The sequence below is a fragment of the Sarcophilus harrisii genome, chromosome 3, assembly GCF_902635505.1.
Source record: "Sarcophilus harrisii chromosome 3, mSarHar1.11, whole genome shotgun sequence".
NCBI lineage: Eukaryota > Metazoa > Chordata > Mammalia > Dasyuromorphia > Dasyuridae > Sarcophilus > Sarcophilus harrisii.
This window is the reverse complement of record NC_045428.1, coordinates 604,700,986-604,724,280: the sequence shown is the minus strand read 5'-3', so window position 1 is coordinate 604,724,280 and position 23,295 is coordinate 604,700,986. Positions and strand designations below refer to the sequence as shown.

The 23,295-nt window shown below is 49.1% G+C and overlaps 1 protein-coding gene and 1 long non-coding RNA gene across 3 annotated transcripts in view; one reads left to right on the top strand and one right to left on the bottom strand.

Annotated features, from left to right (window-relative positions):
- The first annotated feature begins 655 nt into the window (after positions 1 to 655).
- LOC100923423 (NACHT, LRR and PYD domains-containing protein 12) overlaps positions 656 to 23,295 on the top strand; it is a 38,136-nt gene continuing 15,496 nt past the window's right edge. For both annotated transcript variants that reach the window (XR_004233438.1, XM_012545812.3), the window contains exons 1-8: positions 656 to 1,420; positions 2,307 to 2,399; positions 6,737 to 8,459; positions 11,810 to 11,980; positions 13,951 to 14,121; positions 14,211 to 14,381; positions 16,783 to 16,953; positions 21,722 to 21,892. Coding sequence is in view for 1 of the 2 variants with exons in the window: in XM_012545812.3 (XP_012401266.2) it covers positions 1,135 to 1,420; positions 2,307 to 2,399; positions 6,737 to 8,459; positions 11,810 to 11,980; positions 13,951 to 14,121; positions 14,211 to 14,381; positions 16,783 to 16,953; positions 21,722 to 21,892 (2,957 nt within the window). In the remaining variant the exon portion in view is untranslated. The remainder of the gene's footprint in view (positions 1,421 to 2,306; positions 2,400 to 6,736; positions 8,460 to 11,809; positions 11,981 to 13,950; positions 14,122 to 14,210; positions 14,382 to 16,782; positions 16,954 to 21,721; positions 21,893 to 23,295) is intronic.
- On the bottom strand, positions 8,462 to 21,835 carry LOC105749956. The gene is made up of 3 exons (XR_004233439.1): positions 21,743 to 21,835; positions 21,315 to 21,409; positions 8,462 to 9,709 (listed from the first exon to the last, which is right to left on the bottom strand). It is a non-coding gene; the product is annotated as an uncharacterized LOC105749956 (long non-coding RNA).

The window sequence follows — 23,295 nt, the reverse complement described above, 5'->3', positions numbered from 1 at the left end:
TGGGTTGGGAAGGAAAAGGGGCAAGAAAAGACCAACAGATTTTGGAAAAAGCCAAAGGAGAATGGGAGGGGGGGACAGCAGGGAGGGCCACGAAGGAAGGGGGAGGGGGTTATTTCTCAAATGCCACGTTGTTTCCCAGTACACCTCCCCCAACACAAACAAATGCCCAACTTCCCCTTTTAAAAAGGAGTTGGACTGAGAATGGGCTCTGTGGGAGGAGACACTGCCTGGGAGTGGGTGAAGCATCTTGGAGGCTTTCCTTGCCCCATCTCCAAACTTCTGGGACCCTGGGCACCATCCCTCTCTTTTCCCTACCTCCTTTCTTTGGTCCTTTTCCCTGTCTCTCCCTGAGCTCATCACCAGCAATCTCTGTCCTTTTCTCTCTGTCTGTCTTTGTCTCAATCTGTCTCCCTGTATCTGTCTTTCTCTGTCTCTGACTCTGTCTTTGTCTCTCTGTCTCTGTCTGTCTCTGTCTGTCTCTCTTTTTCTCTTTCTCTGCCTCTGTGTCTTTGTCTCTCTGTGTCTGTCTGAGACTCTGTCTCTGTCTCTCTCTGTCTCGGTCTGTCTGTCTCTGTCTCTGTCTCTCTATCTCTTTCTGTCTCTTTTTTTCTCTCTCTCTGCCTCTGTCTCTCTCTGTCTCTGTCTCTCCCCCTCTTTCTTTATTTCTCCCTCCAGTTCTCTCTCTCTTACTGGCTATGTCCGTCTCTCTCCTCTGCAATCTCCCTCTGGGTTTCTTCAGCTGTTTGTCTCTCCATCTGTTTCTTCCGACCTTCCTACTCTTCCTTTCTTCACCTGTTTGTTGCCTTCTTTCTTTCCCTGTCACTCTGCCTGCCTAGCTATTCTCTCCAGCTAGCCTTCTCCGTACCCCCTACTGTCGGCTGCCTTTCCCCTGTCCCCTCCCTGTAGCCCCCCTCCCACGCCACCCCCTCTTTGTTGGCTGTGGGGCAGTTCCCCATGTCCACAGTGGCAGCTCCTCCATCCTCCTCCTCCGGTGCCAGGCCAGATAGAGGCTGACACTGGGCACTCCCTTGCTTGAGCAGGAAACCTCTTGTCCTGCCCAAGTCCCTGGGCTCTGGACCCTTCCCTGGAGCAGAGCCCGAGGGCTTCTCCGGGCCCTCGGCTGAGGCCTTGGCCATGGGCATGGCGGATGCCATCCTCTGCTGCCTGGCAGCCTATCTGGAGGAGCTGGAGTCTGTGGAGCTGATCAAGTTCAAGATGTACCTGGGCCTGGAGGCCGAGAAGGTGGGGGAGGGGAGAGTGCCCCGGGGGCGGATGGAGAAGGCGGGACCCCTGGACATGGCGCAGATCTTGGTGGCCCACTGGGGCCCAGCTGAGGCCTGGGAGCTGGCTCTCCGGGTCTTCAACCGCATCAACAGGAAGGACCTGTGGGCACGAGGCTGCCAAGAGGTTCTGGTGAGAGGTAAGGACGAAAAAGGCCTCTTTTCAGGCCCCCCCCTGGCAGGAGGGACTGAACTCCATGTCTTCTGGGGTTCCTTCTGCTCCTCCAACATCAGCTGTGTGGAAACCTGGTCCAGCCGTGGGTGGGGAGATGGCTCTTTGTAAGGGATGAGCTTCCAGCCACCAGAGCCATTCAAGAGGAAGATGGGCTACCTGTGGAGGCAGTGGGCCCTGCCGTCCCCAGGAGCCTTGAGCTGAGGGGAGGATCACTTGGGAGAATGTGGTAGTGAGAATTCTGGGTCAGACGTCCATGCCCGAGGGCCCCCTCTACTCAGAGAGTCAGTAAAAATCTATTGACTGATTGACCGACTGACTGATTAACTAGCTAACTGACTGACTGACTGGCTGGCTGGCTGACCGACTGACTGACTGACCGACTGGCTGCCTGACTGACTGGCTGGCTGACTGACCAACTGACTGACCAACAAATTGACTGATCGACTGACTGACTGACTGATCGACTGACTGAATGACTGATCAGCTGACTGACCAACCAACTGACTGACCTACTGGCTGGCTGACTGACCGATTGACCAACTGGTTGACTGACTGACTAACTGGCTGGTTGACTGACTGACTGACTGACTGATCAACTAACTGACCAACTATCTGACTGACTGACTGACTGACTGATCAACTGATCAATTGACTGACTGACTGACTGACTGATTGACTGACCGACTGACCAACTAGCTGACTGACTGAATGCATGAGTGAATGAATGAATGAATGAGTCTGGTAAGGTCAAGTTGAGTTGAGTAAGCCTAGCTGATCTCTAGAGGACCAGGCTATGGAAGGAGATTGAGCCTTCTCCAGTAATGGGTGGCCTCCACATTTTCCTTTTCCAGATGTCCCTCACTCCTTGGAGGTCACTACTTTAGATTCCTGTGGCAGAGAGCCCGGATGCTTGACCGACAACTCTCCAGGGATGGTAAAGAAAGGTGAGCAGCCAGAACCATGTCGACCCTGCTCCCCTCAAGCCAGCCAGTTGGGTCTCAGACTCATCTCTCTCAGGCTGGGGCTGCCCAACGGCCAACATGTTCTTGATAAACCTCCATGTTTCAGTCTTCTGTTGTGTGTTAGTGTCCAGGAAATCTTAGGACATGGGTCTCAGCTTTGTGGGCACCTTGCCCTTCATCTGTTGAGCCCAGGAGTAAGGGAACGCCTGGATCGGAGAAATGGGTAGACCAAAGTAGAAGGCCGACAAGGGTCAAGACCCTGAGGAATGACATATAAGAGCTGGACAACGTCCATGACAGAGCAGCCAGGATAGCAGTAGCTAGCATTCATGAACAGAGTGCTTTTCAGAGTGCTCATCCAGTCCTCCTGAGAGTGAGGGCTCATTGTCCCCATTTTATAGATGAGTAGACTGAGGAAGACAGTGATGGGGTGATGGCTAAGTGTCTGAGGTGACCTTTGAACTGGGTCTTCCTTTCTTCACTAATCGTGTCCCCTTGGAGCTCATGTCATGAGGACTCATGGAGGCTCATGTCAAGGAAATGAGCCTGGGGAGGAGGAGACTTGGGGGCACACGAGAGTTCTTCCAATAGGTAAAGGACTATCCCCAAGAGGAAAAAATGAACTGAACCAGGGAGTGAATGGAAATCTGAGGTTCAGCAGATTTGGACTCAACAAGAGTGAATGGGTCCCAATCAGCTTGATCCCACCCCAGAACAGACTGTCTGCTGGGTGAGGTAATGAGCTCCCTGTCAACACAGGCTGGAGGACCACCTCTTTGATGGAGGTGGTGAAGAGAAGTTCTTGGTTCAGGGAGGACCTGAATTCAATACCCTGGGAAGTCCCTTCAGCTAGGAGATTTAAGATGGCCCCTGGGAAAGCCTGCAGCTCTGGGTGTCAGATGACACGGGTTTGGATTTCATTAGACCCCACAAGTCTGTGGGGGCAATCACCTAGCTTCTGAGAGGCTCTGATTATCTACAAAATGGGGATCCAAATTCAGTCTTTCTAGGCCACACAGGCCAGAAGTGCTAGGAGTTCAGAATGAAATCTTTACAAAGGAACATATTCTGACCCACGTGCTGTCAAGGAGATTTCTGCTCAGGTTTGGGGATGGTCACAAGAGAGATGCTGTAGGACAGAGTGTGGGATGTTGTAAGTGGGGCCAAGAAGTCCTGGATTCAAATCTCATCTGCAAAATGGGCATCTGTGGGACCTCCCTTGCGTGGTTATTGGGACCCTGGGATCTGATACATCCCATAGGGACAGACACGGATGCCTGGGCCCTGCTGGCACTGAGGTTTATGGTGGGTGTGGAGCCCCTTGCTCTGGGTAAGAGGTAGGGCCGGATGCCCTCCAAGGCCCTTCCTGCCCCGGGGGAGGCCCTGACATGGAAAGATGGCCGAGACATCAGCCAGCCTCCTAGGCTTCACTACTTCTGAGAATACATGATTCATGAAAACAGTTCCCTTTTCTAAAACTGAGCAAAAGACAACAGGGATTTTGCGGCTTTCTTGGCCCCCGTGTGTGGCCCTAAAGTTCAGGGATGGCGGTAGCAAAGCAGATCTCTCAGAAATTTGCATGACTTCCTTTTCCTGACTTAGAGCCACCTCCTTTCAGGCTTCCTCTTTCTAGGTCTCAGTTTCCTCTCTTGTCAAAAGATGCAGGCAGAGCCAAGGGTCAGGCAAGAGTCGGAGGAGAAGTTTTCTCATTTTCTCTAACTGATTCTTGTTCCCTATATCACCAGAGCAAATCTTCTCCTTTCCTAGGCTTCATCTTCCTCCTCTATAAGGGAGAGACCCCAGGGTCCTTCCAGCTGATCCCAGGATGCATTGCTGAAAAGGCTAAGGTTCTTTTCTGAGGGGTGTCAGGAAGCCACTCATCTCCAGGGCCAGTATTGAAACATTTGGTGGTAACATCTGTTGAAATGGGAAAGGGGGATGTTGCAATGGAAAACTCACTTTCAATTCAGTCCAGTCCAGTGAGCAGGTTCAGTGCCTATAGAACCCTGCACTAAGTTCTAGGTTAGAATGGGAATAGAAGATGAAGGGGATGGGGATGGAGCTGTCCATCACAGCTGGAACAGCAGCTGGCTCTGCAGCCAGAGGCAGATCTTAGCTGGGGAAATGGTGGATTTCTTCACAATCAGAGCTGTGTTCTACTTCCCACCATCTCATTTCCCCTTATCCCAACCTCATCCCCAACTCCTCAGCTGAGGGGTGGCAAGGAACTTCTGGTACTGGAAGATTTCAAGCAGATCTCTTGTAGGGGATTCTTGGGAGGCCCAAATTGGTCTCAAAGCCTCTGAAGGTCCTCCTGGCTTGGAAACTTTGGGGTAAGGGAGAGTCCAGCTGCACCCCAAAGTGTGTGGCAAAATGGGTTTAAAGGACTTTGAAAATATCATTTATGACGAACAGGGAGAGACAGAATGGATAAGCTGCTGTCTAATGTCCTATCCAGCTCTGAGAGATCCTTCTAACTCCCTGGACCCACTCACAGGGTTCCAAGAAGTAGAAGGAACTTCTGAGATCAGAACACACACAAGATCATGGAACAGACAGCAGAGATTTTAGCATTTTAGGACTGATGGCAGGAACAGAGAGAGCTTGGAAGGAAGCCGAGTAGGCATAGGGGCTTTCCTTTCCAAACATGGTTTCCCCTTCTTTTGGTGGCTGCCCACTGGAGATGAGCCTGACTAGTCACTAGGAGAAAAGAAGGTCTAGGAGAGAGACCCTTGAGAGAGGTTCAGGGTTAGGGTGCGCAGCCGGGAAGCGGGAGAGAAGAGTACCACCAGAACTCATGGAAATACGGAGCTAGACTTGGGATTTGCTGGAGTTGAAACCAGTGATTTGACCAGTGAGTTCCTAATGATCATTAACAACTATAAGGCTCAGGATAAAAAAAGGGAGACCAGAGACTGGCTCTGCCCTGGAGGAGCTGGCTGATGGGAGACAGGAAACCAAAGGCAGCTAAGGAAGAGCTCCTGTTTATCCTTAGCTAGTTGTGTTTTCTGTCTCCTATCATACACACACACACACACACACACACACACACCCCAACTACCCCAAAATCCAAAATCTTGACTTACCAAGCCCTGTGCTGACTCCTGTAAGAGGGCATTTAGTAGGGACTTATGCCAACTGAATTCAATGGATCGACTCCATAAGCACAGGAAATGGGCTAGAGGTTTACCCGACTCAGCAGTGAATTAGCTATTGAGGAAACTAGGGGTGTTTATCTTGGAGAGGAAAAGATCCAGGAGGCACCCTATGACTGCTCTTGAGTATTTTGAGGGCTTTCCCATGGAGAAAAGACCAGCCTTGGTTTAACTTCAGACAGCAGCTTGGAGAGCAAAGGGGAGAAATGGGAGAGACCCACTGAGGCAGGCTCTTTGGAAGAACTTGACTACAGTTCCAGCTCCATAGACTGCCTTATCATTGAAGAAATGGTCACCCAGCCTTTTCTTGAAAATCTCCAAGCAAAAGACCATTTCTTAGGTCCAAAATTCTGCTTCAGGTTTGGGTTGGGAAAGGTGGTTGCAGAAGTGAAGTGACATGGTAGACTTAGCTCATCTCCACAGGGCAGCAATCCAAGAGGATTCCAAGAGCCTTGGGCTGGAAGCTGCATCCCCATCCGAGAGGGGATTTGGAGACTCAGTGCCGATCAAAGCATACTATTCTCACCTTTTTTCCCCCTTTCTTGTGATTTTTCCCTTTTGTTCTGATTTTTCTTTCACAACATGACTGATATGGAAATATATTTTAAATGATCTTACATGTATAACATATCAAATGGCTTTGTTGTCTTGTGGAGGGAAGGAGAAAAAAATCTGGTACTCAAAATCTTACAAAAATGGATGTTGAGGGCCAACTAGGTGGCAGTGGCTAGAGCATCAGCCCTGAAGTCAGGAGGAGCTGAGTTTAAATTTGGTCTCAAACACTTAACACTTCCTAGCTATATGACCCTAGGCAAGTCACTTAACCCCAGTTGCCCCAGGGAAAAAAATGAATGTTGAAAACTATCTTTACATGTAATTGGAAAAATACTATTGAGTAAAAAAAAAAATCAAATCAAATAAAAAACCAAAACCAAAAGGGGGAAGCAGATAGGTGACAGTGGATAGAACACGGGACTTGGAATCCTGAGTTCAAATCGTGACCAAGCCACTTCCAGTGGCGGAGAGTTGGCCCGGACCAGCACACACTCACAGATAGCTTTCTCTTGGGGCCATTTCCCATCTTAGAGAAATCACAGGCCCCGGAATTAACAATAACGTGTGCCCCAATAAATGTCCAATGATCCCTTTGTTCCTTTCCGTTAGATCCCCAGGAAATGTACCGGGAGCACGTCAGGCGCAAATATCGCTTTATTGAGGACAGGAACGCCCGCCTGGGAGAACTCGTGAACCTCAGCCAGAGATACACGCCGCTGCTCCTGGTGAAGGAGCACACCACCCTGACCAGAGCCCAGCATGAACTCCTGGCTGTGGGGCGGCAGCATGCGCTGGGTCTGGACCAGAGGGCCAGCCCCATCCAGATAGAGACCTTGTTTGAGCCTGACGAGGAGCGCCCGCACGCACCCCACACAGTTGTGCTACAGGGGGTTGCTGGGATTGGGAAGTCCATTCTGGCCCAGAAGGTCATGCTGGACTGGGCCGAGGGGCTCCTCTACTCCGACCGTTTTGACTACGTCTTCTACATGAATTGCAGAGAGATGAACCAGTTCCAGGAGAGGAGCATGGACGATCTGATTTCCGTCTGCTGGCCCGAGAGGAACGTGCCCATTTCTGAGATAGTTCGGGTCCCCGAAAGACTCCTGTTCATCATCGACGGCTTCAACGAGCTCCGAACTTCCTTCCACGAGCCGAGAAACTGCGGCTGCATCCAGTGGGGGGAGAGGAAGCCGGTGGAGGCCCTTCTGAGCTGCCTGCTCAGTAGGAAGCTGCTTCGGGAGCTGTCCTTGCTGATCACCACCAGACCCACCACGCTGGAGACCCTCCACCACATGCTGGAGCATCCCCGGCACGTGGCCATCCTGGGCTTCTCGGAGGCACTGCGCCAGGAGTACTTCTACAAGTTCTTCCGCCACGAGGAGCAGGCCCGCCAGGGCTTCAGCCTGGTGCGGGACAACGAGCCGCTCTTTACCATGTGCTTCGTGCCCTTGATGTGCTGGATAGTCTGCACCTGCCTCAAACAGCAGCTGGAGGCCGGCTGGCCCTTCCCCCACACCTCCAAGACCACCACGGCCGTCTACATGTTCTATCTGATGAGTCTGCTGCAGCCCACGCCGGGGCGATCCCGGGCCCAGCCGCCGCCCAACCTCCGGGGGCTCTGCTCCCTGGCTGCCTGGGGCCTCTGGACCCAGAGGATCCTCTTCGAGGAGGAGGACCTGCAGAAGCACGGCTTGGGGGGAGACGACTTTTCGGCCTTCCTCAACATGAACATCTTCCACAAAGACATCCAGTGTGAGCGATACTACAGCTTCATCCACTTGAGCTTCCAGGAGTTCTTTGGAGCCATGTTCTACGTCCTGGAGGAGGAGCCCGGGGCCCCGTCGGCAGACTTGGCGAAGCTTCTCAAGCACTACTCCAAGTCTGAGAGGAGCTACCTGACCCTCACCGTGCGCTTCCTCTTTGGGCTCCTTAACGATGAGAGGCGGAACTCCCTGGAGAAGCAGCTGGGCGGGAAGACCTCGGCTCGCACCAAGAGGGAGCTGCTGCGCTGGATCCAGGTCAAGGCTCTGAGCGAAGGCTCCACGCTTCAGCGGGGCTCCCTGGAGCTCTTCCAGTGCCTCTACGAGATCCAAGAGGAGGACTTCATCCAGAGGGCGCTGGACCACTTCCAGGTGGTCGTGGTCAGCGACATGGCCACCAAGATGGAGCACATGGTCTCTTCCTTCTGCGTGAGGAACTGCTGCAGCGCGGTGGTGGTCCACCTGGGCTCTACCATGTTCAGTGCTGACTGTGAAGAAGACACCCAGAACCAAGGCGGCCGTGGGGAGGTGTCCGAGGGCGGGGAGCGGCCCGGGAACCAGCCTCCGGAGCAGTGAGTCCTCAGCTTCTCGTCTGCGAAATGGAGGGGTAGGCTGGGCCACGAAATCCCAGAATGTCAGAGCTAGATCACAAAAGGCATCTGGTGCAATACCTCCATTGTCCAGACCCAGGTCTAGACAGACTTCCTCAAGTTCCCTTAATGAAGCAGGGTCAGGGCCTGGGCTGGGACTTCAGGGAGCCCAGAAATGGAGGAAGCCTTAGAAATCCCCAAATCCAGTGGGCTCCCTTAGTGACCCCGTGAGGTCACATGATTTAGCAAGTAAGCGGCAGTGCTGGAAGATTAACCTAGGCCTTCCTGATCTGGATCGGGAAGCTTGGATTGGAAAAAAAAAATTACCTATAATGTATACACACATATATGCAAGCCCCATGTAAATATCCCATATATAGTATAGTCCATGTGGGTGTGAACATATATAAACACACAGGTGTATATATCCAAGCCACATGTAAATATCCTATATAATATAGTCCATGTGGATGTGTAGATATATAAACACACAGGTGTGAATGTCCAAGCCACATATAAATATCCTATATATAGTATAGTCTGTGTAGATGTATACATATATAAACACAGTGTATATATAAACATGTGAATATCCTATATATAATATAGTCTGTGTGAATGTGTAGCTATATAAACACACAGGTGTGTATATACTCATATACAAAACACACGTAGACGTGTGTGTGCATATATAATCCTGTACATAAACTATCTGTCCATAAACCTACCAAGAGAGAAATAAGATGTCATCTGTTCCTCGGGACAGCCCTGAGAAACAGGCTCTTACCATTCCTCTTTCTGGGTTCAGATTCGTCTATATCTCACCACCCTGGGCCTCAATTTTAGAAAACAAAGAAGTTAGACTAGATGATTTCTAATAACAATAATGCTAATGATGGTGACAGATAACATTAAGATACCACTGAGTGCCCATCACTGTGCTAAGGCATGTACAATTATCATCTCATTTATATCTCACAATGACCCTTTGAAGTAGATGCTTTTATTATCCCCATTTTACAGATGGGGAGCCTGAGGCAGACAGAAGTTCCACAGCTAGCATGAGGCTAGACTTGCATTGGTTTGAACTGAGGCTGATCTGAACTCAGGCCTCCTGTCTCCAAGTCAGCTGCTTGATCTCTAAGGTCTTTCCAGCTCTGATTATTCTGCTCTTTCAGGTGACTGGCTGTCTTTGACCGAGCCGGTCTCTCTCTCTGAGTTTGTTTCCCCATCTGTAATAACAAGAAAATCTTGTGTTAAATAGAACTTAGAACTTTCAGGTCTACAAGGTGCTTTATGCATCTTATCTCATTTTGTCCTGGTGAAAAAAAGGCATTCTTATCTTTGTTTTATGAGGGAGGAAACTGAGGCTTAGAAGGGCATACAGTTGCTAAAAGTCAAAGGCATCAGGAGCAGAATTTAGTCAAGTCTTTTCTGTTTGCCAAAGTCGCCCAATCCTACCTGCACCATGAGGAGGTCGGGCTCATTCTCTCAGTGCCCTTCAGACTAAGTCCTTCCATTCCATGTTCCCAAGATCTCCGAAGGCCTTCCCAGCACCATCACTTGTATTTTTGTCTCCATTCCAGGCCTAGCTATTGCCTAGGCATGATGCTCAATCTCCTACCCCATACCTTTGCCCAAGCAGTGCCTCATGCCTACTCCCTGTGCATTGGGTCTTTCTGATCGTTTCAATTTCACTACTTCCTCCTGAAATCACTTTGTCAAACTCTATTTGTATTTTCTGAGGACACAATGTAACTTCCATGAAAAGGTCAGCTTCTCAAAGGACCGGTTCATTCCTCTATTTGTATCCAGTCCTAGCACTTTCCTTAAATAATTATTTTGCTCTTTTAGTAGTATTTTGTTTTTCCCGTTACATGCAAAAATAGTTTTCAACATTCATTTTTGTAAGATGGTGAGTTCCAAATTTTGTCTTCCTCCCTCTTTTGTCTCCTCCTTCCCCGAAACTGCAAGCAATCTGATACAAGTTATATATGTACAATAATATTAAACAATTTTGATTTAACTTTAATTTATTTTAAATGATTCCCATACGAGTCGTATTGTGAAAGAAAAGTCAGAACAAAAGGGAAAAAACGAGAATCAAAAAAAAAAAAAAAAAAAAAAAACAAAAAACACCAAAGAAAAGTGAAAATAGTATGCTTTGATCTGCCTTCTGGTCTCTCTCTGGAAGCAGATGGCATTTTTCGTCCCAAGTCTATTGGAATTGCCTTGGATTATTGTATTGTTGACAAGAGTTAAGTCTATCATAGTTGCTTATCTCACAGTCTTGCTGTTACATGTTCTTTGAGTTCTGCTCTCTTTACTCAAGCCTCCCTTCCTCCCACCCTCTCCCCTAGATGGCAAATAATCCCATATATGTTAACATGTAAGCACTTTGTGCCAGGCGTTGAGCTAGGCCCCTAAGTCACACAAATATAAGGAATAAAACACTGTTTCCAAGGAGCCTAATGGGTGAGACAACAAATTCATATATAAGTATATACAGAATAGATACATTGGATTAACATTTTGATCAGTGAAGCAACTTTAACTCCCTTCTCCCTGAGTCTGTTTCCTTCCTTAGCCTCCAATACAATGTCAAGCACAGAGTAGGTGATTAATACTAGTTGACTGAATATGAGAAGGTTGGATTCAGGGATTTGTAAGGATCCTCCTAACTCTACAAAATGGTGCAGAATTGTTGTCCCCACAACCCCAATCCAGGTCCTCCCGGGGAGATGGCTGAGAGAACTCTCCCTATGAATTTGGCTCTCGTTCCCTTTGGGTCTAAAGCTGTCCATGGTCCTGCCCTGAAGAGTTTTGCCACTTGGTGACCCTAATTTGCTTCAGAATGAGTTCTCTTTCTGAAGAAGCTGAGAATCACACAGGACCTCAGAAGTTATCCCATCGTGGTGCACATGTCCCCTCTACAGCATAAAATTTTTAAATTCAATACAGTGCAATTCTACAATTGCAGTTATTAAGTGCACACTTTGTATAAATCACAGAGAACAGGAAGAGTTGAGTCATTCGATATTCAGTCAGCAAGCATTTATTCATGGTTATCATGTGTAGTAACTAGGCCATGCTAAGCCTAATGTTGGAGTTTCTTCCCCAACAGAGACTCAGGACTAGAAGTGAGAGATCTCAGTCCTCCCCTGAATAGACATCCTTGCTAAATCAGCACTGGCAAATGGGTCCTCTTGGGTCTATTTTATGACCTTCCTCAATGGCAAACTCACCACCTTCCCGATTAGCACATTCTGTTTGGCCCAGACTCTTCCCCTGTGCCTATGTCTTTCCTCCTGGGTCTGTCTCTTCTTCCATAGGTCAGAGAAGGACGTCCTTCCAGAGGCCTACTGTGAGCATCTTGCCACTGCCCTCAGCACCAACCGGAATCTTATAGAGCTGGTTCTATACCGGAACATCCTGGGGAACCGTGGAGTGAGACTGCTGTGCCAAGGGCTCAGACATCCCAACTGCCAACTCCAGAACCTTCGGTAAGGACAGGCTGGTTCCTTTGCTTAGGGCAGCTGAACAGAGTAACTTCAAGCAAGAGGGAGAGGGCTGAGAAACTGAGAGAGCTCAGAACTGACCAGTATCCAGGGTGAAGGGTCTGTAGGGAAAAGCAGAAGCACTGAGCTGGTAGTCAAGCCCCAGCTTCTAGGCCCTGTTCTGTCACCATCTTGGGTGATCACTTCCCCTTTCTGAGCATTGGCAAGCAGTAAGTGCATGAGCAGTGATGCTGCACACAGGAAATGGGTCAGCAGAATGAGACACAGATTGTTGAAGAAAGATGGCACTCTGGAGTCCATTGCTCTCAGAAGGTTTAAGGGGATTTATCCCATTTCTTATCTGTTAGGCATAAATCAGGCCTCCCTCGGGTCAAGTGGTCCCTAAGGACCAAGGTGACTGAGCTCCAATTGTGGCAGACAGAAAATGGCATGGGCTGTTGGAAAAAATGATGACACCCTGACAGTGAGGAAGTTTTGAGAATCACCTTCCACTGTGATAAAGTCATGTCCTTTCCCCTCTGTAGCTCTCAGATTCTCCTGGAAAATGGGTCTACCTTGGTCTACTGCCTTCTGAAGGGAGCTGTGACCCCTTCTCTCTACTCTTAGGCTGCCCTGCTTCAGGCCCTCATTCCTTGCATCCTGCACTACTACTTAAGGTTTCTGGCTGTTCGCCTTAATTCCAGTTTCTCTTCTCCCTTCTATCCTCCACGTGGCAGCCAAGTCTAAGGCACAGCTGTGAGCATGTCGCTTCCCTGCTCCGAATCCTGTTGGAGCCCCTAAAATAAAACAGTCTCTATTAGGAGTGAAGTCACACTCTTGGGACTGTACCCATCCCATCTTCATCAATTGGTTATGTCTCCTCCCTCATCCCTGCCCAGTCTGTGTTCCAGCCTAGGCAGTCTATGAAATGTTGCCTGACTTTGGCTTTCAGCCTTGGTCTTCGTGGCTGTCCCACTTCTGGAGGGCCCCTCCCTCTTCACCCTGCTCTCAGGTTTCTTATCTTCCTCACATGGGGAGCCTCTGTCCCTTCTTCCAGTCAGTCTTGTGCTCTCTGTCCTGCATTACCTTATCTCACTTATGCTGAGTTGGTTGGTTGGTTGTTGTCTGTTGGAAGAGCACCAAAATGACATCACCACAGTGGGGTCAAGTTGCAGGGCAGTGGGTGGTGAAGAGAGACCGGCCCTGGAGCCAGAAAGAGTTAGGTGAGTTTTAACTCTGACACATCTACTGCTAGCTGTGGTAACAAGGCAGTGAAGTGGTTTGAACTTGGAGTTGGGAAGATCGGAGTTCAAAGCCTGCCTTAACTGGGTGACCCTAGCCAAGTCACCTAAAAGGGCTGTCTGCTTCGGTTTCCTCAACTGTAAAATATTATCCTAACAGCGCCTACCTCCCAGGTTGTTGTGATGGTCAAATAAAATTGTGTATATAAAGTGGTTTGCAAATCTGAAAGTGTTCTGTAATCCTAGCCATTTTTCCAGCTGTGTCTTTGTGGGCAAGTCACTTAGCCCCTCCGTCTCTGGCACAACCTGTAAGATTTTAAGACTTTCGGTTACAGGAGAGGCGCTGACATGCTTTAGTAGAGGAAGCTGCTTTTCCTGGGAGTTCCAAAGTCAAGGACACTCTAGGTCTGGTCTCCTATCTTGTAGTTGACTTTGAATCTTGAGTGAGCGGCATACAGTAGGCGATTAATACCTGCTTATGGAGCTTGAGGCAAATATGCTTTGCCTTTATGGTCCCTCTCCTTCTGGGCTTTCTACTATAGCTGGGACGTCTACACTGGATGAGAGTTGGAGGGATTTCCAGCTCTGAGATTCTTTGTTGTTTGGAAGGAAGGAGAGAGTAGGGTGAATGGCCTTCTTCTCCCTCTGGGCGCTGATGAGGGGGGCTGGCAGCGTCCCTTGCGCGCTCCCTCTGCCTTGTTCCCTCTGCCCACCCCACCCCCCTTCCTCCTCCAGGCTCAAGCGATGCCGCCTCTCCAGCGCATCCTGCCAAGACCTCTCCTCCGCTCTCGTGAGCAACCAGAATTTAACCCGGCTGGACCTGAGCAGGAACTCGCTGGGGGCCGCGGGGGTGAAACTGCTGGCCGAGGGTCTCCGGCACCCCAAGTGCCGCCTCCAGATGCTGCAGTAAGTCCCTCCCGGGGCAGGAAGGGAGAGGGAGGGGGCAGCCCCTTCCCCGTCCGGTGCCCGCTCCCCACCGCCGCTCTCCTGGCCAGGTTGCGGCGGTGCGAGCTGGACTGGGAAGCGTGCCGGGCGCTCTCCGAGGTGCTGAGCGCCAGCCGCCACTTGACGGAGCTGGATCTGACGGGCAACGCCCTGGGGGACTGGGGGCTGAGGCCGCTGTGCGCCGGGCTGAGCCATCCTGCCTGTCGGCTGCAGACACTGTGGTAAGTCCGGCCATGGGGGCAGAAACGCCCCCAGTGGCGGTGCCGGCTGCGCGCCAGGCGCGGGGGGGCAGGGGAGAGAGCCCAGGCTTGGGGCAGGAAGACCGAGTTCCAAACCCGCTCACCCCCTCTAGTCTGTAAAATGGGCCGCTCCCAGCTTCTTAGGAGGCTCAGCTGAGGTGACGGGAAACTGGGCAAACCTCAAAGCGCCCCAAAGTCCGCTGAGGGGCCCCCACTAGCGGGGAAGCTCTGACCAAGACTCTCCGTGTCTGCCCCTCAGTGTCCTCATCTCTACAATGGGGAGACTTCCTGGCTATCTGCAGGGAGTGCTGGGAGGGAAGGTTTATTAAAAACCTTGAAAGAAGCAGCTTTTTTTTGGGGGGGGGAAGGGGGAATGGTGAAGTGGAAAGGCTCTGGCTTTGGAGTCCAGAGCCTGAGACTCGCCGGCCTGCTCTGACCCCGACTAAGCCATCCCTCTGCCTCCCTGGGACTCAGTTCTGCTGTAATGAAAGTGGTTGAACCTGGTGACTGCTCCCCTTGGGTTTTCCCCATCTGCTGATCTCTGAGGTAAACCAGTCACCGCCTGGGAGAGGCAGAAGGAACACAGAGGGCATCTTGTCGAGATCTTAAAAAACCCACCCTCTTGCCAACAAGCTGCCAAAGCAAGTTTTCCGTCAGTGCTGTCGGTGCTCTTCTCTCTACCATCTCCATGGCTCCCCATTGCTGCTTGGAGCAGATTGACATGCACAGTACTCCCCTTCAAAGCTCTATGGTCCCAGTAAAGTGGCCATCTTCTTGTCCTGCAAAATGGACTCTCCATCTCCCACCTCCACACACTGGTTTTCTCTGTGCCTAGAATGTACTTCCCCCATCCCTTCCCTCCCTCAGAACCCCCAGTGTTTAACCACTTTCTACTCAAGCTTTGTATATGGGGGGGCATTCCCCCGAATTACCCTGTGCTTTTTTTCTATCTGCCAATGAAAATACACATTTGTTTCTTCCTAAGACAGCGATGCCTTCCTCCCTCCCCTACTCTAAAATCTTCACTGGCTCCCAACTGCGTCTGGGGTAAAATATAAACTCCTGCTGGCACTGAAGGGCTCCACACCCTGACTCTCCAAACCTGTACAACACTTTTAAGTCCCCTTTGCAATTCCACTTTCCATTTAAATTGGTCTCCTCGGTGTTCCAGATCTGCCTTAGGTCACAGACCACAGACTTAGAGCTGGCAGGGGCTTAGAAGTACCTCATCTGGCTTTCCTTCTCTGAAGCCCTAAAGATGGGAAATAACCAACCCAATGTGGGGAGAAGAGAGCTGGGATTCGCACCCAGGTCCTCTCACCCATAATCCAGTGCTGCTGCCCTGAAACAAGCCACTTCCCTTGCCTTCCATCTCCTGCCCGGCATTCGTGTTCATGTCCAGAGATACTTATTCCTCATTTCTGGTTTTCTGGACCCTCATTTTGCTTCAAAGCTCAGCCTAGGAGCTATCTCCTCCAGGAAGCCTTCTCTGACTGCAGCTGCGTCAGAACCATCTCGTGTCCACTTTCTTGGTTTGTTCACAGGCTGTAGGCTCCCAGACTCATGGTTTTAGGGGTCATCGAGGCTGCTCATTTTGCAGAGAAGGAAAGTGAGATACAGAGGGGGAAGGGACTCAGAGGTAGAGAAGTGGCATCATTCAGTATCAGAGGCCCTGGATTCAGAATTTGTGGGTCCAGAGGCCCAACCCTTGGTTTTCTTCGCCATAAAGTGAACAGGCTGCAGTGGATGATCTCCAGGTTCTTTCCAGATCTAAAAAGATTACCTGAGCCCTCCAAATCTGACCATGCTGCAGAGAGCGAAGGATTCAAAGGGGAAGATAGGGTAGGAGGACCTTCCAGGCCCAGAGGAGAGTTTTAGTCAGGCCCTGGGAGCAGTAGAAAGCAGGGAATGGTGCAATGTAAGGCAGCTGGAGTGTAAGATACTTAGGAGAACCAGAAATAAATAAAAGATGCACCCACTGGAGGGAGGGCCTCGAATGTCAAGCAAAAGAAACCTTGCTCAAGAGAAAATGAGAAATTAGTGGAGACCTTTGCCCAGAGGAAGGACATGAGTAGATGATTCTGGGAAGGAGTGAAGAATGGAGAGCTGGAGGTGGGAAGACCAGTCAGGGCTCTACCTGTCAGAACCAAGAGGGTCCCAGTAGAGTACAGAGCCATCTCCCAATATCTGGAGGATGTGACGACAGAGGTGAGAAGTGGTGGGGGAGGCTTCCAGGGTGCGTCCTGGGGGGCAGTCAGAGATGTGGAGATGGGCGCCATCTGCCTCTATGGCAGGGGGAGTGAATGGGACCATCACCAACAGGTGGAGAGAAGGGGAGGACCAAGGTGGAAGCTGGCAGCTGAACTTGGGGGGTTTCCTCTAGGTTAAAGATCTGCCACCTGCCACCCTCTGCCTGTCAAGATCTGGCCTCCGTCCTCAGCATCAACCAGAACCTGACTGAGCTGGACCTCAGCTTAAACGAGCTGGGAGACCAGGGGGTGAAATTGCTCTGTGAGGGCCTCTGCCATTCCAAGAGCCAGCTGCAGACGCTTCGGTGAGTAGCTGCTGCCTTCATTCTGAGAGGTCCCCTCGGCCACCCCGTGGCTGACCCCAGGAGCCGAAAGGGACAGTGCTCCCTCCCTCCAGGCAGGAGCGTTTGCTCCCCCAGGGAAAGGGCCTTAGAACTAGTCATTGAAGTGCCTCTCATGTCCTGCCGTGTCACGAAAGTTCTGGCGTCCACAATCATGCTTTGCTTCGGGGTTTGTGGGCCACCGCTGCCTTCTCAAAAGGGGCCAAATTCAGACCATGTGGGGCTCAAGAACAACTGGGCAGAGCAGCCAAGTTTTCCTGACTCCAAATCTATTAATGAAGCCACTGGGCTACCCTGCCACTGGGTAATGTGCTAAAACCCTGTGCACCCACCACCCCTTATTGTCACATAGGCAAGTCTGATTCCTCGGCGCTTGTGCTGTTCCGTACTGTGCACCGGGAAAAACACAAACGTTAACAAGATGGCACTTCGGGGGTATTGAAAGCTGTGTGAGCGCTCCACAAGCCGAAGGAAACATCCTGGTATAACAGGAAGAACACCAGACCGGGCATCGAAGGGCCTTGGTTTGCCCTTGCCCTTGTTTCTTTCCTTGTAGCTATTTGGCTTTAATCTTATGGACTAAAGTCCTAGTTCCATTGGACCAGGAACGATCTATTGAGTTCTAAGTCTAAGATCTCAGGAGGCCCCTCTTAGTTCAGTTCTGGACCCAGATCACTAGACATAGGAAAACTAAGATCTAGGACCAGATATGCTCCCCATGAGGTCTGGAAAATGAGCATCCTGCTTGCATTTGGTTTCTTCTGTGTGCTTGGCTAGGGAGGCAGAACTCTTTGTAATTGTCATCCTCATCTGGAGTCCCTATAGTGTTCTGGGCGTGGCACAATCAGCTCAGTGTCATCCACAAGCATGAGCATCCCATGCACACGGAATCCTTCTTGCATTTGGGTTCCTCATTTCTTCCCCAGCATTGGCCATCACCTTTGGGTTGCCCATTTCTATTTTATGGGCAGATTGACATTAATAATTAGATGCTTATTTTCTCTGTTGCTGCATCTATCAAGGGATTTTTGCCTGAAAAAATGGTGGGCATTTAATAAATGCCGATTCATTGACCGATCTTAACATTTATGCATATATAATGCATAGTTAGAGGGAAGCTGCTAAGGCTTTTTTTTTTTAAAGAGTGAGATTGGGCAATCTCTTCAGTTCTTGAACAACTTACTTAAAATCCACATCTATTGGCCATTGGGATATGGCTCATCCTACTGTGATCATCTCATCTTCTCCCCTGAGAATGACTAAAGTAGTCATAAGAATCATCTCCTACTGGGAAATAAGCACCCAGATCCAGGAGCTTCTCATAAATCCTATCAAATCTTGGAACATCTGTCCCAGGATCCCAATTCAGTCACCTGTGTCCAGAGAAAGAAATACAAAGCAGAACAGACAGTCAGAGACTTGAAATCCCATCTCAGGCTCATCTAGATGATCAGCCCCGGTGCTCGATGCCATTTATGGGCAGTCACCAATACAGCGGAGGGCAGAGAGGATTTTGAGGAAGAAATTCTTCCTACCCTCTCCAAAGTAAGTCCATGAGCAAGTTATTGTATTTTCAAGCCACAGATGAAGAAGAAAAAAAGAATAAAAGACATCTCCGCCTTTTAAGTCTGCTTGGTGGGTGGTTCTTGATATTTAGCCATAGATTGTGGCCTCAGTCTTTTCCACTCATCTTCAATCCCTGCCCATCTACCGGCTTCTTTGCTATTGCCCACAAGCATGTCTATGTCTTCCCAAACTCAAAAAGGTGAAAATACTATGTTGTGATTCACAGTCAGTTCCCATAGTCCTCTCTCTGGGTACAGATGGTTCTCTCCATCGCAAGATCATCGGAACTGGCCTGAATCACCTCATTGTTGAAAAGAGCCACGTTGATAGAATCTGAATGCAAATCAAAGAAATGTTTTTTTTTTTTTCCTAGTCTATCTTTTCATTTACAACATATGGAAATGTGTTTTATGTGACTATACATGTAAAGCTTATATCAAATTGCTTTCCTTCTCAATGAGGGGGCATAGAGGAAGGAAGAGAATTTGGAACTCAGAAATTTAAAAATGATTGTTTAAAATTCTTTTTATATGTAATGGGAAAATGAAATACTAAATAAATACTTAATTTAAAAGAAAAATAATATGAGCTCTTTGAGAGCAGGGACTGTTCTACTTTTCCTTTTATACTGTCAAATCCTGCCATTACTACTTTTATAACATCTCTCATGTATGTTCCCTCCTCTCTTCTGATGTTGCCATCTTTCTAGTTCAAGTCCTCATTACTTCACACCTGGACTACAGCCCACTGGTGAGAGTCCCTGCCTCAAGTGTCTCCTCACTCCTGTCTGTTCTCCACATAGCTGTCAAATTGACTTTCTTCATCTTTTTTGTTTGTTTGTTTGTTTGTAATTGTCTTGGATCGTTGCATTTTTTTTTTTTCAGAATTCAATGGTTCGTCCTCCTTTTTTCCCAATTATATTTAAAAGTAGTTTTCAACATTCATTTTGGTAAAATTTTGAGTTCCAAAATTTTTTCTCTCTCCTTCCTTATCCCCAAGATAGCAAGCAATTTAATGTAAGTTAGATGTACAATCATTTTAAACATATTAACATATTAATCCAAATCGATCTTCTTAAATTTGAGGTCCTGCCATGTCACTTCCTTATTTTATCAATTTGAGTGCTTCCCTATTGCTTCCAAGAGCAAATATAATATTCCTCCAAAACTTGGCCCTCTTAAACATTTCTATGTCACATATCCCCCATGGCTATTCTCCTAATATACTCTGCCATTAGGTGGCACTAGCTCCTTGATATTTCTCACAAAAGACACCCCATCTCACAATTCCAAGCATTTTTATTGGCTAATTCAATTGGATGGAACTCTCTCATTTTGACTCTGCCTCCCAGCCTCTCTGGCTTCCTGTAAATTTCATCTGAAATCCTGCCTTCTGCAAGTTTTTCCTTCTTGATATTTGCCTTGTGCGGATCTTGTTTGCACATATAGTTTGCATGTTGTCTCCCTCGTTAGACTGAGAGCTTCTTGTGAGTAAGGATTCTCCTTTTTCCCCATTTATTTGTATCCCCAGAATTTAGAACAATGTCTGGCCCAGTGACCTCATTGGAGTGTACTGCTTCCTGAGTGCTATGCTCTGGACTTCTGGAAGCACAAAGTTTAGATATGGCCAAATCCAGCCTTATTATGTTTGGTAACTGACGCCACTGATATGTTTTTAAGCCCCAGACTCCAGAAGCCTTAGCAAAGACTTCTAGATTCTTTCTGTTTGGTCCACACAGATCATCACAACTGGATAGAATCAATAAATCGATAAATCGAACCAATCACTTAATCAACACTTAAGCTCCTACAATTACAAGTACAGGGGATTAATGATAAAATATATTACCCACGTCCACTTGGGAGCTGATGGAGTCAAGATAAGGTGCAGATTTTTGAGACCAATTTCTTTTGACATGACCAATGAAGAAATGGATTTTTCCTGACTATATAGTTTGTAATGGGTCTTATGTTTCTTGCTTTCTCAATGAATGAGGGAGGAGGAGATGGGAGGGAGGGAGAAAGGATATGGAATGAAAATTGAATTTTTTAAACTGGCTGAACCCCAACTGTGCGGCAGGCACTAAGCCACGAGCCTGAGGTACGAGGCCAAAGAATGAGTTGAATCGTCTGATTTGATGATTCCTGGGAAGCTTCTTCCTCCCCCAGAGACAGCTGATGTTTCTGATGGTGTCAGGCTGAAAAAAGTATTCTTGTCACCTGAAAAGGAACTGTCAGCAACCCCAGCTTAGTTATGCTTCTACCCTCCTTGGCTGATTTGGGAAGTGCCATTAGATGCATCTAATTGTTCCTTGGAGGACAAGGAGCTGTTTCCTGCCCAGAGTACACATCTGTCTCCTTGCTCTCTTTTTTGGGGGGGCAGGGACCTTCTTCCCTTTCTGCATCCCATGCTCCCAGCCCCCAGGCTTCTTTGCCAGGGTCATGGATTCCCACTAGACTCTACAGATCCTTTTTCTTCTTTGTTTTAATATTGAAAGCTTTCCTCCATGTTTTATTTTTAAAAGGGATTACCTTTCTCCCTGATAACCTGCAGCATGAGGCTGGGCAGACTGGCCGCTGGATTTGACATGAGGACTAAGAGAAAAGAATCCCAAGAGCCTCTGAGGCTTGAGATGGAGAGAGTGGTTCCAGCAAAGGGGGGGGGGGGAGTTGGGGAAGGAAGGTGGAGTAGCCAGTGTTAATTCAGAACTTGTTGAGTGTGGGAGGCTGATGCTGATTCCCTGGGGAGGGGTCACTCACCAAGAGTTCAGAGACGGGGTTTTCCAAGTCAGGGAAGAGTTTGTAGGTGAAGATACAGATGTAGAAGTCTGTCTTATTGGTGATGATTGAAACCTCTGGGGTGGGTAAAGACAGAGAAAAGAGAAGATAAACTGGAGGAAGGGAAGGGAGGCAGGAGGAGGGGAAGGGAGGTGGGAAAGGGAGACAGGAGGGGAGGAAGACAGAAGGAGGGGAAGAGAGATGGGAAAGGGAGACAAGAGGGGAGGAAGGGAGACAAAAGGAAGAGAAAGGAGACAGGCCAAACACAATGAGGGGGTGGGAGGAAGATGATGGACTCCTCAAAGAAAGAGAATGTTAAAGGAGCCCAGAGTAAGAGGATTAATATAAGTAACAGTATCCTGCCCTTCCCCGGGTGTCTTACCTTCCAGGTTGGGCATCTGCCGGCTCACCTTTGTCTCCTGTGACGCTTTATCCACTACCCTGCAGTCCAACATTCACCTCAAGGCTCTGGATGTGAGTTTCAATGACTTGGAAGACCTGGGGGTGCACCTGCTGTGTCAGGGCCTGCAGCACCCCAACTGTAAGCTTCACAAGCTGTGGTGAGTCATCTGGCTTTGGAATGATAGCTGGGAGAGTTCACTGTGGTCATTTCCTCATCTGAAATGAAGAGCTTCCAAGTCCCTCCCACCTCAGACATTCTACGTCTTGTGTTCTCGAGTTTTCTAGCTCAAAAATACTCTAGTCGGAGATCCACCCCCATTCAACTTCTACTTTTTATGTTCTAAGGTGCCTTAATCTAGAACATAGAATCCTATGTTCTAAGGCCCCTCTTGGCTAATGTTCTAGTTCTAAGGTCACTTCGACTTAGAAGGAACCTTAATTCAGCTACTCCGTCCCTCATTTCATGGAGGTAGAAGCTGAGACTCAGAGATGAGGAATGATCCCCATGGTTGCAGAGGGAGTGAGGAGCCCGGCTGGAGCCCGTCCAGTGTCTTTTTAAATCCTAAACTGGGGCCCCATCCATCAGTTCCCAACACTCCCTGGGGGTCTCCATTTCCTTCTCTATAAGAAGAGATTGGGCTAGCAAGCCTGGACTCGAGAAGTCTCCTCCCCTATCCTGAGATCCTTTGCTGCCATCATCCCCCCAGTTCCGTGGGGCCCTTCTGTCTCCTACCTAGTTCTTGGCTTAGGATGGAAGGAACTGGAGGGGACCTTAAGCCACAGGCCCAATTCTCAATATTCTATAGAGAAGGAAACTGAGGCACAGGGAGCTTCAGTGGTACCCTCTAGGTCCCAATAGAGAGGAAGCATCGGAGGTAGAGTTTGAACTAATGGTCTCTGACTTCAGTCGGGAGGCTGGAGCCGGAAGCCATAACTTACCTGGTGTGATGAAAAGAGCCTCCGGAATCAGGTGCCAAGGTTTAGCTCGGTCCTCTCTTGACCTGGGCAGGGCCCTTCTCACAAATCCTAGACCCTTCTGGCTAGGACAAGGACCCTCTCTACAAAATCCCCTGGCTAGCCAAGCTTTGTCGGAAGATTCTGGGGAACATGAGCTCCTTGAAGGCAGGACCCATCTGGGGTTTCTCTCAGCTGCCCCATAGATGGTCTCCAATGGTGCCCTTCAAAGGTGTTCCCCAAAAATGCTCCCCAAAGGTGCTCCCCTAAGGTGCTCCCCAAAGTGCTCCCCAAAGGTGCTTCCCTCAGGTGCTCCCCTAAGATGCTCCTAAAAGATGATCCCCAAAGTGCTCCCCTAAGATGCTCCTCAAAGATGCTTTGCACAAAATTAGCCAACTTTGTCCAGCTGAGTTTGTCTAACTGCAGTAAGAGAGCTTGGTTCCTCCGCCCCTCCAGCGGTTGTAAGGACACTCTCCCTGACCAATGCGCCCAGATATTTCTCTGCCCCTGCCACCAGGGGTCCTTCTCCCAGAATTTGGTCCTTCTCCCAGGCGCGCTTCCGAGAGCGTTGCCGGTAAATTGCAGTCCCCCAGACCGAGGACGTCTT